Raw genomic sequence first — 17,443 nt, forward strand, 5'->3', positions numbered from 1 at the left:
TGGTTAACTTCTCTGTGCTGAGTGTTATTAAACTGCATTTCTATCAGGAGAATGCTGTATAACAGGTATGCTAAATAACAGGCTATATGAAAGTTTGTTTGTGCGATATTAGCCACTATGAGGAAAACAAATGGTTGAATACAACTGCTGGTTAAAGCTCCTGTCACCCCATTGGTTGTTGTCTACAGTTACACCTCGGATAAGCATATCGACGATGAAAGAGAGATTTAAAGAAAGAAATGAAACAAACACGTTTTATACCTGCTGAGATTTAAGTTATGCTAATACTTTGACAACGCTGAACATCCGATGCAGGTTAGAAATCAGGATCCATGAGATGGAACAAATTTCCCAAAGTACATGTCTAAGTGTTAATGTTGTCAAAGATGAATTGCTCCTCAGGCCAAAGTGATTACTTGCATCAAAGATTGCTCCGCTACGGGCGATCAAAACAATGACGCAAATTAGATGTTCATGGAGATCACTAGAGGCAGCAGTGCTTATTAATTACACTCTCTCTCATTCTCTGCAGCCTTGTTATGTTTATACAATTCATACATAGAGACCTTTCTCCATCCCTTTGATTCAGTTACTTTCTGCAATTCATTATCGTGAAGAATTGATGATCAGAACCGCGCGCAGCAGATGTCACACTGCATGTGAGTGCAACACAAACTAGCGTTGCTCTTCAATGATATATATATATATATATATATATATATATATATACAAACATATATATAAAGGTACAGTGTGTCAACAATGTAGAAAATGATCATGGGCTTTGTTGCCTTTTTTCTGATTTTCGAGTAGCCACGTTGAACGAAGAGGCCCGTGCAATATGTTCACATGACTTATGTCAAAACGCAAAGGCTCTGTTGACTTTCAATTTATATTAGAAAGAATAGGTTCCACAAAGACAGAAAAAAGACTTTATTTCTCTCCCTCTCATCTCCCACATTTCCTCTCCTTTATCATCGTGTCTCTATATGTCAGGGTAAATTATGCATGCAAAGCTGCAAACAAAGCCCAGCCAGGCACATAATTAAAAAAAACAACAACAAGATAAATGAATAAATAAACAATCACATCAGCATTTTTTTTCAACTGTAGAACAACAAAAACATGTCCTAAATATACACTGTCAAGCATAATTGGATGGGATCACAAAAAAAGGGATGCTACCATATAGACAACTATGCAGCTGATATGCTGTTCAAGCGGCAGACAAATCCTACACCTCCGCTCCGTCTGATCCCAACAAACTGACACCAGGGAAAGAAAAACATATATATATTATTATTATTTAAAAAAAAAGATTTTACCTTTTGACTCCCGCAGATGAATACAGCTGATACATAGTCCCTGGAAAATAAATGTTCAAACCGAGGGAAGTCAAAACATATTAAAGCTCAACATTACAAATACTGCCTAACAGCTGTCGACAGGGAAAGTGTGAATGGTGTGAACGTGTTAGAAAACAAAGATCAGCATAGTATACATTTTTAGCACAGGACTGCAAAAACACCCACAATACTGTATAATGGATTTGAAATGTGTGATAATGAGGATCAGTAACTCATGCTCAGCTAATAACTGGCTGCAGCCGGGAGGCAGCTGAGATGGAAAGAATTAGAAAAAAATATATATATTAGCCTGTGAATTATTGAGCGTGTTTAGTAGAAACAGAAAAACCATCATTTTCCTGCCAGGCTGAAATTAATGCTGAGGGTAAAATATTGTACCATAATATGGCAGTCGAAAAATAGCAATCAACTGAGGTGTTATTTTCAGCCCTCCTACCGCCGCTGCAATCAATGATCAGTTGGGTTTAGATCCCTCGGCACGAGACTCCCTGCTGCGACTCCCTGCTTCAGCAGCTCAGGTTGGAAAGTCAGACCAATCTTGTAAATCTCTTCCTCTTGTAGTTTAAAGGAATAGTTTGACATTTTGGAAAATATGCTTTATTGACTCTGTTTTGTCGAGAGTTAGATGAGAAGATTGAAACCACTCTCAGGTCTGTGTGCTAAATATATACAGCCGGAGCCCGCAGTCAGTAGAGTAAGTAAAAACAGCATGTTTGGCTCTGGATGTACCTCACAAATTCACCTACCAGAACATCTGAAACTCACTAATGAACATGTTGTATCGTCTTTGTTTAATCGGGACGAAAATGTCCTGAAGAAAAAAGGAATGGAAATCACAATTTGCTGTTTTACATGAGGTAATGCACATAACTCCTTGTAAAACAAGTCTTTTTTGGAATTGTTTTTGCAGATTAAAGAAACAAAATGTAATTTAATTAATCAAAAGACAAAGGCAAACCGGGTGTTTTCAGTCTTTGTGCTAAGCTATGATAACTGACTGCCGGCCACAGCTGCGTTACTTTACAGATATGAGAATGCTATCCTTCTTCACTTTTACATATTTTCCATCATGTCAAACTATTATTTATCTGCTCATTTCCCTAGTTATTATCATTATCATTATGGTGTCAAGAAACCTGTTCAGCCAACACCTGAACATGTCAATGATGTTATCTCCAGGCGATCCTTTCAGGCTGGCTGGCAGCACTGACTTGTCACCCTGCAGGCTCCTCAGGCCAAACTCTGCAGTTTCTAGCGCAGAAGAAGAGACAAACCTCACTCTCCACATGGGGACGTGTGCGCCTGGGCAGCAGTGACACGAGTGGGTCCCGTGTTCCCAGCAGCACTTGAGCAAGTAGATCAACCAAGTGCCGGCGTAAACCAGTTCATAAGGATGATGATGCTGCTGAGACACTTCTGCCTAATTGGGTTTTGAGTCATCATGCGCTTGAAAAAAAAGAATCTGAATGAGCCTTCGGGCACCAACCAGTCAAACGAAATCACTCGATTAATTCAGGGTTTCTCTTCCTCTTGAATATTTACAGAACTTGTGAAGTTAATTTCAGAAAATGTATTTTGAACACACAACTTCGCGTTCACATAATTGAAGAGTTTGGCTAATTGACAAAATAACTTCTAGCTGTGTTTGTGCACCGGCTGAAGGTAATTAACACGCTGCTGTGTCCACAAGCAGTGTGGACGCATACGAACCTGAGCCCGTGTTCATTAAACTCCTAAGAATGACTGTTACAGTGACAACCCTCTAAAGACAAAACTTCTTTGCAGGGGCCGAGATGATGCGACACTTGAATCAAGCTGCTTGCTCCTACTCCTGCCGTAGCGCACGGGAACGTTGCTCTTCCACTTTTTTTGAGTGAGGAAATAGAATATTCTCAGTTATACCAACCATAATCATAATTCATATACAATTTTTTAGGATATGAAGATCCAATAATCACACATGTCGCATAAGAGAGCTGATAAAAACAAACGGAATGGTCAAAGTTGTCCTGTTGACATTCAAAGTATATTGATGGATTCTCATTGTGAACTTATGTACCTAGTAACAGCCACTGGAATTCTACCAGCTAAACTGGCAGAAATGAAATGGTAAAAAGCCTCCTCTCTTCTATCATTCACTCTTCTGACAGTTTCTTTTTACAAAGCCAACCTTTTAAACTCTGTGCCTCCACAACGCCTGCTCAAAATGAAAGCGTGCTGGGCTACTTCTGTAATCTGAGCGTCTGAGCTCTGCACTGCAACTTTTCCACTTCCCTGATATCTTCTGATACTATTGATATTAATAAATATTAAATGACCAATGTGACATATACAACGGTACAGTGATTTCTTGCTCTTTGTCGTTGTTCTTTGGTCTTCGACAAAGACATATGGAATTTTACACTTCAAAAAAGTTAATAAGTGAATGTAGATGTATTGTCCCATTGACAAGTCAACACAAGAAGAATTATGGTGATGATACACATTGTTTCAGGTAATGTGTTGAAGATTTTTATAAAATCACTCAAAAGGCAGCGTCCTGCTGTTTCATCTCAGATCTACTTTTAAACCTCTGAACCTCTGCAGCTAATTCACAAGCATTGACAAATGGTTTCTATTTTCAAATGTGCTAGCATGGAGAACTTTAACTTTTTGATTTTGCTTGAGAAAACTTCACTGACTTATATAGCGGGTTCAAAGTGCACAGAAAGATCTGTCAACCGTTTTGGGAAGAACCAGAGATTTTATTTCTCACTTTTATTCTTTTCTTTCTTTTTAATCTTTTGTTGAAGAATTGTGCCTTTAAGGCTGACTTGACCTGAATACTGGAGCATTCTCAAAAACCAAAAAGTAAAAGAAGTGCCTCTCCTGTGGACCAAATTATGCAAATACACACACACAAAAAAGAAAGCAAGAACAGGAAATAAATCCAAATGATTGTGCATCAATTGAGTTTAACCACTTGGACATCAGTGCATTTTCCTTTTGAAAGTGCGAGTGAATCACCACTTTACATTGCTGCCTACATGTGAAAAGTAGGCAGTATTTGAATGCCGGGCAAACCTGAAATTGGCGCTCTCTCAAATACAAATGCTATGAATTTCACATGGGAGCTCAAAGAACAAAGTGCTCTCAATAATACTGCACTTCTCTCTGATTCACTCTCTCTCTCTCGCTAACACACTCACATTTATACATGTGCCTGTCTGAATATTATATGTACATCACCAAAAAGCTCATACTCAAAGCTGTAAACAATGTAATCAAATCTCCACATCTAGCATATTGAGAAAACATCATATGACAGTGAAACAAATCTGTACAGTTTACATATTTCAACCAAATCTGTGCCTATTACAATGTGAGGTGCTTCCCGCCAGTTTGAACAATGTCCTCGGGCTTCTTCAAGTCTACGGCGATCGGAGTTTTGCACTTTTGCGACACTTGATCAGCTCCACTGCACCAACGGGTCGAGGTTCAGCACTCTTAAAAAATAGAAATTCATTCCTACACCATAGCCAGGGCGACCGTGTCAGGTGTCATCGGCCCCGTCTGGACAGAAATCCACAAGTCCTCAGTATTGGCCGAATTTTTTTTCTTCTTCGCCTCCGACCTTGTGGTTGCCATGGCGTCTCCGCGGCAGCAGCGACAGCAGCCGTTGGCATGGCGACAGCAGCAGCAGTGGCAGCACACCACCAGAGTAACGAGGAGGACCAGCAGGGGAAGAGTCAGGAGGACCACCAGGCACACTGTGTTGTAGGCCCCCTGGTTGTGTTTGTCTGTAGCAAAGCTCCAGATTTGGTTGAAAAAATCCCGAATACTGTCAATTTTCTCATCCATGGCTTCAGGATGCAGAGCCGTGACTCCTTTTTAATTGAGTCTGCGTGGCGGTTTTAAAGTTTGAACGAATCCTCTCGACAGTTGTGAAGTTTTATGAGATAGTAAGCGAGCACAAGGGGCTTTTACAGATAGCAAAATTATTGAGATATGGTGTTAATTTGTCTTTAAAAAAGTATTTTTATGTAATCTGACTCCAGTTTTAAAGTGGCAAGTTGAGAAGTTTTACCAATCCAGCAGCTGTCGGGTCAGATATCTCTGGTGACTCAACACTGAACTTTCATGTGCTTGTCTCCCGCACTTGAGATCTGTTTTCAGACAGTTGCCCTGAGAAGCATGTGTTGTTTGTGTTCAAAGAGAAACACTGGAAGTTGAATTCGGGGATGGCTCCTTCTTTAGAGTCCTTAACCGAAGGCCAGAGCATTTTTTTCTAAACAAGACCAAAAGCTAATTTGTTTATTAGAAGCTCTCTTTGAAATCTCTCGGCTGTGAGAATTCTGATCTTGAGGGTAAAGACAGTTTTTTTTATATGCCACTTGACATTCCACGTATTGTTTTCTTGGTCCTCGTTCTCTCGAGTCCTCTCTTGTCCTCTTGCTCTTTGGCTCTTGGTTTAGTTTTATCCAGTTGTGAAGAGGTGGTTCAATTTTGTCTCTGGAACAAAACAAAAAAAGAGAGAGAGAGAGAGAGAGAGAGAGAGAGAGTGTTCGTGAACAGAAATTCAGTTTCCAGCAGACAGCTCGTCTTCAACCTCCCTCTTTCCTTTCCCTGCCTCCAATCCATCTATCTTTCTCTGTCTTAAACGTCTCTACTCTTGCTCTCCCCCTCTTGTCAATGTCAGCTTTAGATTTTTGCTCAGCTCTCCCCTCATTAATACTGCAGAGGAGTCATTCAGGATTCAGCGCAGATCTCTCTAAGAGTCCCACTGTGGAAGACGGGGGTGAAGGGAGGGAGAGAGAGACAGGCGAAAAGAAAGGGACAAATGGAGGGAGATATTGCGACCGAGGGAAGGAGAGACAGAGACAGAGGTAACCAATCTGTGAGAGTCCCGCTGAGACGCAGAGTGTCAGGAAAAGAAAGAGAGGGGAGAGAGGACGGCCAGAGAGAGAGCTGCTGAAGGAGGTTTATATGAATACACACAGCTAATGGTTCCCATTGGAGGAGATAGATTCTTACCTACGATTTCGGGAATGTCCTCGGAGGACATCTTCTCTTAACAGCTCGCCCGGACAAGAAAACACACACTAGTGAGAGAGAAGTAGGAGGAAAAGTCAGTCTGAGTGAATGAATGTAACTTTGTTCCCTTTTTTTCTCTGAACATAGACTGTTTGATTACGTCTGAGGCCTTGACGCAACATTTGTCTTTAATTTGAATAATTATAAATATATTTTTTTACCAAGATTTAAACACTGTTGGACTCAAGTTTGTCTCTTCAGGTGTCTCTAGCTCACAGGCGCAGAGATCCTTTATACTGTAATTGCGGGAGCATTTCCATCTCACATTTGGCTGCTCCTGAGGCAGAGATAGAGGAAGATGCACCTGCTTGTGGAGAGCAAACAGATTTGGCATGGCTGTCGCTGTGTCTCGCGCTTCATGTGTGAAATTGGTTTACCCACAAACACTCACCCTGCTAACTTCGCTCTTGTTCATTTTCTAAACAGGAAGCCGCGAGCTGAAAGCTAAGCAGGCAAGAGTCACCTGAAACGTCAAAGCGAGAGTTCAGAAAGAGCGGCCGCATCTCTGAGGAAAAAAAGAACGGATCTAAAGTGCATCACCACATTTGAAGTGGTGCTTATTTTCGTATTAGAGATTTTTTTTTTTTTTTTAAAGGCACACGGAGTGTGCTGGGCTGCGTGAACCTCACAAGCAAATGTTTCAGGTGAAAGCTGGCCACCTTTTTAAATTTATACTTCATACCTGTCCCACTCTGGGACAAGGTGGCAAGATTAACCTGAGATGATTAAGAAGATAGGAAATTGGGGGAAAAATATATTTAAGCTACCGTGTCCAATTTTCATCTAGTCTTTTTTTTATTCTTGTTAAGTACTTGATCATTTCACCTCCCTCTCCTTCATTGGTTCACCGCTTGCGCATGCGTATTGTCCCGTCTCCTGGAATTCAAAAGATGACGGGCAACAACCTTACATCTTATGCATTTTCATTGATTTTACACGTTTAAAGCATTTTAATGCTGTGTTCAACATCTATCGGGTTACGGTTAGGGTTAGTTGTCGTTGCAGACCAAAGTTAACATCAAATTTTAATATCTGGCTCCAAGTGAAAACTCCAGATCAGAAGGTGCTGATGATGCACCTATTGCGTTGCCGACCGCCATTAAAAACAACGAAGAAGAGTGTGCAACCAGTCACGTTGCGATCTCTTATCGTGTTGTGGCCCTTCAACGCGGCCTCAACCATAGCTCAAGCAGATGGTCTACTGTGCAGTTGGTTGTTTGGTTATAGAAAACACTACGAACAAGGAACAACAATGGTGAAACGTAAGATTTCAGGGATCTCGTCTCTTGGACTGATTGAGTAAGTGTTTGCAACGTGACTGCAGTCATGACCGATAAGAACCAATCAGGAAGTGAATGCGAGTGACTGTGTCATCGTTTCCAAACGTCCCAGTTTTTGCCCGTCCATACTACAACGCAGCCCCAGAGTTATCAAACTAAAACGGTCCGAGCATCGTTTCCGGACGTAGCAGCGGTGATGAGTTTTTAAATGAAAACGTAGTAAAGTGGGTGTACCCTATACTGAAGACTGTGCGCACACACAGAGCCACATTTTCACAAAGCAGGTACAAGCTGTTGCGATGAGCTTGACTGAGCTGCAGCTCCCCTGTGTACACTCCGATCTCCTTCACATTATGAAAACACTGTCAACATGACAAACCAGAGCCACTGAACAATAAGTCTATTGGAAAGTGACAAAGGCAGGGACCAGCACAGAGGTCTGATCTAAGCTGTAAAAAAGACATAACAATGAATCAGTGGTAAAGTCATTAAAGGTGACATACTATGCAAAGAGCCTGCCTGCCCACAAACTGTGAAAATAACCCACCCTGTTGTTTTTTTCAGAGCTGACTAAATCCGACATCCTGGCTCTGAAAAGAACTGGTTCAGATTTCTCTCCCACAGTGAGGTCACAGTTGGACTCTTTTGGGTTTACCCCGTCCGGGAGGCGGGGCTAAATGAAGTCCAGGCGTTTTAGACGGAGGGTGCAAAGAGGAGCTACAGGAATGGGCAGTATGAGAACACTGAAGCCTTTTCTGAACATTAGAGCATGTAAACCTTTTCAAGTGGTAACCCTAGATAAAAGTATGAACCTGAATATGAGCATAATATGTCACCTTTAAATAGAATGGATAAGTCACTACACTAAGTGCTATGATCATCTCTATTCTCTGCCAGAAACAATGAGGTCACTGTAGGTTTTTTGTAAAGTGACCACAGTGTTACTGACAGAGGCAAAGGAAAAAAAAAAGAAAGAATGTGCTCACATTCAAATGCTTTGTATAGACAGTTTAGGTGAAGTATTGCATTGTCAAAATATTTCTTGGCTGAAAACAGCAATTGCCAGTAATGTCGCCTCAAGCCTGAGCAGGCTGTTTGCAGCACTGTGAAAGTAACTAAGGGGATTCACACTATTGCTGTAGATGACGTCTGAACTGAGGTCGATCTGCCATTCAGCAAAGGTACAGAAGAGCAGATGTCATTCATGAACAAAATACATGATCAAATCATGTAACTTCTAATGTTTATACAAAGGTTGGACTCTTAGTACATTTTCAAATGGCACCCCAGGCTTTAGAGACAACGTTCCCTTGCTTCATATTATCACACCGAGATGCATTTTCAAGACTCTCACTGGGTACTTCACTTTCTCAAGACATTGTGCTCTCCTGGATCCATTCATATGCAGGAAAAGGCCCTTTCTGGGCCACACAAAGCCAGGAAGGGGCTGAGAAAAAATGTTATGATTGCACTCAGTTAGCTCCTGCTGCTTTGGAAGGGACATTTGTGACCCAGAAGACAAAAGTTGTGACAGAAGGCAAGGCAGGAATCTTTAATGACTTGCCCGCAGCACATGTTGGGAGCAGATCGCACACAGTACGTGGACAGTTGGACTCGAGTCAGCCACCAACGAACCACAGAAAACAAGAGTTATCTTAGATGACTAAGCGCCGGTGTTTTTTCCTGGTTGGATAAATGCCTGTTGATGATCTGGAGGAGTGCAGTTCTCCACAGTGTGCAAGCCCATTGCAGTTCAGACTTGCATCGACTCGATCCCGACTGGGTGTAATGAGGAAAGTGGAGGACAATCCTACAGTCAGAGCAGGAGGACGACCGTCTCTCACATGAAACGAGAAGCTGTCATGTGTTTGCTTTTTCTAAGGTTTCGTTGAACAGAGCGACGGGAAGTGATTCTGTTTGCGCCGAATGCAGAGAAACAGTCACAAATACCGAGGTTAAACTGTTTTAGTGCACAAAGTGAAACTTAGTTGAGTGAGATGGTTTATTTAAGTTACAGGGACACTGGCGCTTTCAGGGCCAGGAAGGAACTTATCATCTTATCGTTGGAACTTGTCAAACATCCTGTCAAATGTCACCATTGCCAAAACAACATGGGCTGTTGTTGTTTTTTGAGTGTGCTACAGTATCAGCAATTTGATCTGCTTCCCTCGAGTCACACAACAACAAGCATCACCAACTCACATAAACCACTCAGTACAATTTCGAGGTATCTGAAGTGGCTGGCTCTAAAGATCGGTTTGAAAGTGGCACCTTACCCCGCAGGCACTTGTGAAGTGGCAGGTCAGGTCTCCTCTCGTGTATAATCCAGTCAGCTGCTCAAACTTCTGCAGTTTCTGTTTTGGCTTCTGGCTTCTGCTCCGCTCTGGTCCCCCTCACCCAGACATCTTGACAAGTCTTCACTTTCTGTTCCTGTTCCGTCCTCCTCCTTCTCTCCCCCCCTCCTCTCTCTCTCTCTCTCTCTCTCTCCCTCTGTGAGTGTGTGTGTGTGTGTGTGTGTGTGTGTGTTTTGGTCACAACGTAATTGCACCCTGCCCACTTTGTGCAAGAATGGGCCCTCTGTCTGTGCTCTGTGCTCACTGGATTCTTGTGGTTCCTTTACTGTACTCATACAAGCACCGAATGACGTCAGGCAGAAAATAACGTTGTAGTGAAATTGAGTATGATGTGAAGTAAAACCATGAGAAGACCTTTACTAAAAGTTCCCCTCAACAATTTCCACGTGAAGGATATTAAGAGCAAGTTTCCGTACATGCACTCATCTGAAAGCCTTGCAACACCGGAACAAGTTGCAGGCAATGTTGCAACATTTTGCATAAGAACACTAAATTACAGCTCCCGCCCATCGGAGAGCCCCACAATGAGAATAAAAAGGGGAAACAAAAGCAAAGTGTGTGTGGGTTGTAAGCACAACTAGGTGATAGATCTAGATGCGAGTAAGATATGAAAGAGTGAGGTCACACACACACACACACACACACACACACACACACACACTTACTATGCCTGTGGCAGAATGGTCAATGCCCTTTCAGTTCAGCCAAGCAAAAGAGGGAAAAAGCATTATGCTGGTATTAAATTGCAGTCTATGAATTTTCCTCTCCTGAAAGAGGGAAGTTGTGAGTCAATGTGTGCTCATACACAGTATGATGTGTGCTTTCGAACATACAGTAATGTATCAACTCAACGTCTTCTAACCGGGAAACGTTTCACATGAAAAATGTTTAACTTCGGCTGTTTCATTGTTCAGTGTCAGTCTATAAACTCAGCTATTCAATAATTTAGAAAATACATGAAATGCTGCTCCCTTTTCATCCATCACAATATTTCCACATCTCGTACCCTTTAAAGAGTGGTGGTGAAAATATCAAAAGGTTCAACTAGAATTTTGACTCAAAAGCCTAAAAAAATGGACATTTCCTCCATGTGAACTGTGAATCAGATCACCGCTGTTACTTCAAGGCTGCAGCTACGGTACATTGAAACATTTCCTTTCATAACCACGGCAACTTACTTTGTATCTACGGGGTATGGTTACATAAAAAGTGATGAGACCATCCTTGCCATGTCTGCAGGTGTGTCTGAGCCATCTTAAACAAATAGCAACCAGCCGCCCACACACACACACACACACACACACACACAGAGGTTTCTGCATGACTGGCAGGGCGTGTAGTGCGACACAGTGGAACTATATCCCAGCTGCTCTTGGGGCACTGTCCAGTCACCTCGAGCAAAGTATTGATTAATGACCTCAGTGTCGCAGCACTGTCCTTGATGGAAATACTTCTTTGCAGTAGTTTACATGAGAATGATTCACTTTACACTCCATTTACTCCTATGGATTGCTACTTGCAGGTATACCTGCATGCAGACATCGTCTTCTCCTTGTGTAAATCTGATTTTATGCACAGATCCCAAGTCATGGAGTCATGAAAAAAATATATTAGTATTTTAAAAAAAATAGGGGAAAGCATGTTGGATGTTATGCGACAATGTGCCTGTTCTGATCTGCTGTCAATCAAAAACACCAGGCAAATTCTGCTCAGTACCAATGAGCAGCAGTTGCTGGATGAATGCATCATATCCCCTTTTTTTTCTCCATTTCTTTGACACTGTATATTGTTGTTATATTATAAGGACCACATTATACCGCCCCTTCCCTCCAAAGGTAACTTATGTTCGCTCGTATGCGTCTCATTTCCTCACTGTAAACCTTCCTCTCCGTTTATACTGTGTTGACCCTGAGCTATAAGAGGCGTAGCTCCCGTCTGGTTTATAGGAACTTCATTCTCAGTTGAGCTCACCTATAAGGGAAAGGCTCAGACAATATATCCCTTTATCCTGCTCAAGTCTGTAGCTGAACAAATTGCAGGAAAGTCCGTTGGGCTCACACTGAATCACCGATCATACGACCATGATAGCAAAAAAAGTGACAGTGACATTACCAGTGGCGTTGGCCTCATGGAATTATTGGACTCTCCTAAAGGGTATTACAAATCACTACAACCCACTGGTTCTGCCAACACACACTGAAATATGTGTTTGTGCGTGTGTGTGTGTGTGTGTGTGTGTCACTGTGCACCCTTTGAGATTTTGAATGTGAGTGCTAATAAAAAGTGACTAAAGGATTGCAATAGTGGAATCTGACAAGTATCCCCAAATAGCCTGCTAATAAAACCAGTTCCCCGGGGGCAAACCTTTGCAGTGATTCAGTCCTGTAACATGTTTGGGCCCAGCACTGTGAAAACGGGCATGATGGAGAGAGACGTTTGTCTATATAAGGAATTTCGTCTTGCTCAGAAAAAAAGAAAAGAAAATCAATCTTTGAAGAGCTATTGGTTGGTATGTAAACTCAATGCACCTAAATGCACATGCCAGCAATGAGGTTGGTCTGTGCTATTTTTAACATTTAATTATGTCATAATGTCAGCATAGTTATCACCTGACATGTTTCAAACATTTCTTTCTTGACTTGTAAAGACCAGATGTTTGATCACTTCCGAGCATGAACACATAAAAAGTGATGCTGTCAGCTTGCCCTAAAGGAATTGCTGCTTAATTTTAATCAATGGGGACTTTTTTTAAGTTCTTCTTTGCCACCCAGTATTTCCAAATACAGAAAGAGCAAAATGAGACACCATGGGAAAAAAAGAGTCATGTCATTGCCAACATTTTAAGACATAAGACACTTTATTTGTGTTGGTGACTCACACGGACCGGATTGTTACAACCCAAATACTTGTTACAGGTATTTAATGTGGCATCTCAAATGACAAATGTGCACCCTCATAACCAATCTACCAAAGCGCTATGCCTTCTGCAAAAGAAAACAAAATTGCCGTCCAAATCTTGAGCATGTGACTGCTTTTCCTGTAGGTGATGTGATAAAGTACAAGACCATTCCTCTGCTGAACTCGTCCCCCGGGCCACTGTAGCCCTGAGAGACACTTTTATATGTATGTCAACTCTCATATCTGAAAGGCTCCCGAGGACCTGTCTGTAGTTCAGCTGAGGCAGACAGCATTAAATAGCCCTGCTGGCACATGGCAAAAATCAAACCCCATTTCCTATGTGGCCTTAATTCATGAATACAAAATAGCAAGGTATCTCTGTGGAACGGGAAAAAGAAATTGGAGACATATGCAGTGATGGAAGACGTACTCGCATTCTTTACCAAGGTAAAGTACCATAAACCATAACGCAACAACAAAAGTACCATAACGCAACAATGTAAAATAATCCTACACAAATTAGATTTTGTCATTTGAAAATTCTGTGAAGTTGAAAGTACAAAAGAGAAATCAGCAAAGTGCAGTTGATATGTTATAATATATGACATTATTCTTTGTGACATTGTGCATTAGTGTGTATGGAGTAGTTGACTATTGGATCAGCCACCACGTGATCGGTGTTATTATCAGACACATCATGTCAATTGTGAGGCGAGAAGAGGAGAGGGGAGGAGAGGCTAGGAGAGGAGGGGAGGGGAGAAGAGAGAATTAACAGAACGAATAAAATCACAACCAGAGCAAAGGCACTGTGACTTGACCCTTTGAAATCTAATCAAAATCAAAGCATGTTAACAGGATAACCAGTGTCTGTCTTCATCGTTTGCTCTTGGTTTAGCCCAGCCGCCTGTCAGACTGTTTTCCTGTAACATCACCATCTGAACTATGTCAACTCCCATCTACATTTACAGGCCGGCCCATTCCAGAGGCAGAGTCAGGCTGCTCCCCTGGCGCCGCCCATGGGCAGAGTCATGAGTGCAATGCTCTCTTTGCTTTGGTTTGTGCGTGGACAAAACCTGAGCACCGGGAGGAAGCAAAGACTTTAGTACAGGGCATAATTGGCTCATTCATTATTAGTTACGGCGAATAAAAAAAACGTCTCATTAAGCACTGTTCCAGCTCCAGAGCGTCCATTCATGCATCTGTTCATTAACTGCAAGTGTTCACGACCTAATGAATGGTTGGATTGATTAGTCCAATAATAGGTGTTTTTCCTTCATCTTCCCTCTAATTACAACAAACAAACAAAAATAAGCAGCAGCTCAAGTAGCAGGACACGACGCTGGACCAGCACACCCCTACTTACCTCTCCATCAATCCCACTGAGGTCGTCCAGTCTTCAGGCCTCCCTCGCATCTCTGATTTATGAGGCCCTGCGCAGGCTGCCCCACTCCAACTCATGGAGTTTTGAGCATCAATAAACGCCTGATGAAAATCAAGCTGTTCGCCGGCCGGTCGCCCAATTAAGCTCCGGTGTTTACAACACTATCAAAGAGAGTGTGACTGGAAAATCTGCGATGAATCCCCCCCCCTTATTCAGATGCCTGCCAGGGCCTGTTAACTTCCTGGATTCAGTGAGATGTAAAGAGACTGTAGGGGCGCACGGGAGACCGGGGATGGCTCACAACGCCGCTTTTCATCAACTTCACCCCGTCACCAGCTCCGTGCTCAATTCTGTGGAGATATGTGGAGACGTTAGATGGATGGGGTGAGGAGGAGAGGGGGACGGGTACAGAGGGGGAAGGGGGAGCAGACAGGAGGAGGATGGCTTAGAAAAAGTATTGAATGCCTCCTGTTCTCTTGACAAAGTTGTGGTCGACTCATTAATGCATCTAGTAGCACAAAAATTGAATTTTCTGGCATGTGTGCAGCACATTTTACATCGTACTATGTTAGGAGAGAAGAAACATGAATTATTAAATCATGTTTCTGTGTCTCAGACTTAATGTTCTGTTGAGCTTCTTTACTTGTCCAGCCAACTACATTGAGCCTTGAGCTGGAAGTAGATAAACTCATTTTGTACAACTTCATTACTGCCACTAATGTAGAAGTGGGCAGATTTGAATAGTACGTGGGTTGGTACACTGCTGCCAGGGCCGTGTCTGTGCTGATTCCTATCTGAATTTGACCTCAGTCTTACCTCAGCCACATTATTAACCACACTGCTCCAACTTCTTCTTACTTAAGCAAATTCTTTCACACGATGAAGCACAGAGTCAGATACACACTCTCACAATTGTGAGTTCTGGATGTTAATATTCAGTTACGGTAAACTGTGGTTGCGGGGTGCGCGGGCAGACTGATCTGCACTGTACTGATACTAATACTGTGTGTTGACTAATGATTCTAGCGCCAGTGATAGGACAGATCGATAACAAAAACATGGATGCATCATACTAGATCAGATCCTGGGTACTCAAACACTCTTTTTAGTGCTGCAGTATTTAAATGTGCCATTTGCCAAAGTGAAAAAAAAACCCCGTCTCGTGCTTGAACATGAATGTGATTCTGCCTGTGCAGCTAACTTTGTGAATAGCCTCATGTAGCATCATCCCTGCTACTAGTTCCTGTTTCTCTCTGGAATATGTGTTACGCAAGCTGCTGCCACCGTCTATCAGAGGTTGCATGTGGGAGTAGAAAGGGTACGCTATGCAAGAATGTGTGTCAACAAATCCCCCTCCAAACAACTACTGCACCTTCACAGGTTTCCAGCAGCAGCTTCATTTCTAAAAAACAAGAGAAGACGATCAGCTGTTATGACGTGTGGAAATGTTGTCCGTCCTAGCTGCTGTGTGCGAGACATGTTAGTATTAAGTCAGAAGGAATTTAGTTTATTTTGTGAGTTTTGGATCGTGCCAAAAAACAAAAGGTGCTCTGTGGAGTCTTCACCTGTGTGTCTCTGACGTGGTGAATCGACAAGGGTGCATCAGTTGGTTTATGATGATTTATGTTTGCCTCAACAAAGGGGTTGTGCGGCGACATTCTCTCCTTTCCTCTCGTAAAGGATGGTACAGTGAAGGAGATAAGAAATTAAGCAATTTTTTTCCCTCTGCACTTAGAATTAGACCAGCTGCTATGGTGCTCGCCACTTGGATACTTCTGCTTCATTTCACTTAGTCAGGAACCTTCTTGACAATGACTGACTTCTTTGGTGACGACCATGACAGCCACAGAAACAGTTAAATGAATAGCTCAGTTGTCAGTAATAGGCTGCTGAGCAATGTGCAGGATTTGTGTTCCCCTGTTTTGTAGTAATCTGAACACGACTGGGTCTAGTGACAGACTGACCTGAGGACAGTCAGAATCGTGGCGGAACGCATGGGTGCGTTCACCTGCTGTTGTATGAAGGGCTGCAAACATGCTGCAATGAAAAGTATAACAATGTTCATATATAAGCTCAAAATGTTTCATATAAAGTATTTGCTTTTGAATGACTTTGGGGGTTACTTGATTATCAAAATAGTATTATATTTTGTTTAATCGTCGCAGTAAAGTGTAGTCTGAGGAAATTAGTCAGAGGAGCTGAGCAAACCGATGTGCTGCTCACAGCTCCATAATGAAGCAGTTGCACAGAAACGCAACATTAGAGATCGCTCGAGTTATTATGAGGACTGTGAAAAAGTTTGGGGTTCATTATGAAAGTGTGGCAAGACAAATTAGACTGCAGCAGGCCGCATGGCTTCGTGGTAGCGACTTTGAGATAAGAACCCAAAAGAGCCTGCGTCCTCCTTGTATGAACTCAGACAGAGCGTAGGTGGTGGGGTGCTGCAGCCCCAACTTCACTCTCTCAGGTTCACAACCGGCCCCGTAAGCCATTAAGTATGACTAATGATTATTCAATAGCTACTGGAGTAACTAAGCAGCAGTCCAAAACAATGAAAATGTAGATTTGTTCCAACTCCAAATATTAATTATAATGTACCGCAGTGTGTCACGCGACTTAATTACAAAAAATGAGTAAACAAATACAAGGTCATTAATGAAAATCAATGTGTCAGAGGTACAACATTCGCTACACACTAACATACTGTAATCAAGGTCAAATCAACTTCTCCTAATTTGTTTCGAGATGCAAATTAACTCGCTGCTGAGGCAGCTTCTGCTGACTCGCTGGTTTGCTTTTGAAATTGCGATCTGCCGGCTGATGTGTAACTGCTGACAGCCGAAAGGCGTAACATCACAACGGAGCACTGGCTGCTAAATTAGCACAGAAAGGACGACAGGTTGTCAGAGTTAGTTTATGTTAAGTATACTCTATAGTTATTGGTTTTATTAAAATAATAATTCTGTTCCATAACTGTCCCTGGAAGAGAACCCCGTCAACATATCTAATTGTTTTAAAGACCCGACTTTGCATGTGACGTGTTTTGTTTGGGTAAAGACTGAACAGGAGCTTATCTCTGACCTTTACTAC

General features: G+C 42.2%; 1 protein-coding gene across 2 annotated transcripts; it reads right to left on the bottom strand.

Moving 5' to 3' along the window:
- Positions 1–918: 918 nt before the first annotated feature.
- LOC118311067 (uncharacterized protein KIAA0040) lies at positions 919–10,169 on the bottom strand. 2 transcript variants are annotated; one of them, XM_035634579.2, is made up of 3 exons: positions 9,997–10,168; positions 6,381–6,448; positions 919–5,858 (listed from the first exon to the last, which is right to left on the bottom strand). In XM_035634579.2, exon 3 carries the CDS (start codon positions 5,205–5,207, stop codon positions 4,875–4,877), a length of 333 nt encoding a protein of 110 aa, XP_035490472.1. In that variant the 5' UTR covers positions 5,208–5,858; positions 6,381–6,448; positions 9,997–10,168; the 3' UTR covers positions 919–4,874. The 2 variants fall into 2 exon arrangements, with proteins under 2 accessions (XP_035490472.1, XP_035490474.1); XM_035634581.2 differs by lacking the exon at positions 6,381–6,448 and having other exon boundaries at positions 9,997–10,169.
- Between the last annotated feature and the right edge of the window lie 7,274 nt (positions 10,170–17,443).

Source organism: Scophthalmus maximus, chromosome 5 (assembly GCF_022379125.1).
Source record: "Scophthalmus maximus strain ysfricsl-2021 chromosome 5, ASM2237912v1, whole genome shotgun sequence".
NCBI classification, from domain to species: domain Eukaryota; kingdom Metazoa; phylum Chordata; class Actinopteri; order Pleuronectiformes; family Scophthalmidae; genus Scophthalmus; species Scophthalmus maximus.

Excerpts from the sequence above, each read along its gene's own strand:
- LOC118311067 (XM_035634581.2), bottom strand. The coding sequence starts at position 5,207 with ATGGATGAGAAAATTGACAGTATTCGGGATTTTTTCAACCAAATCTGG.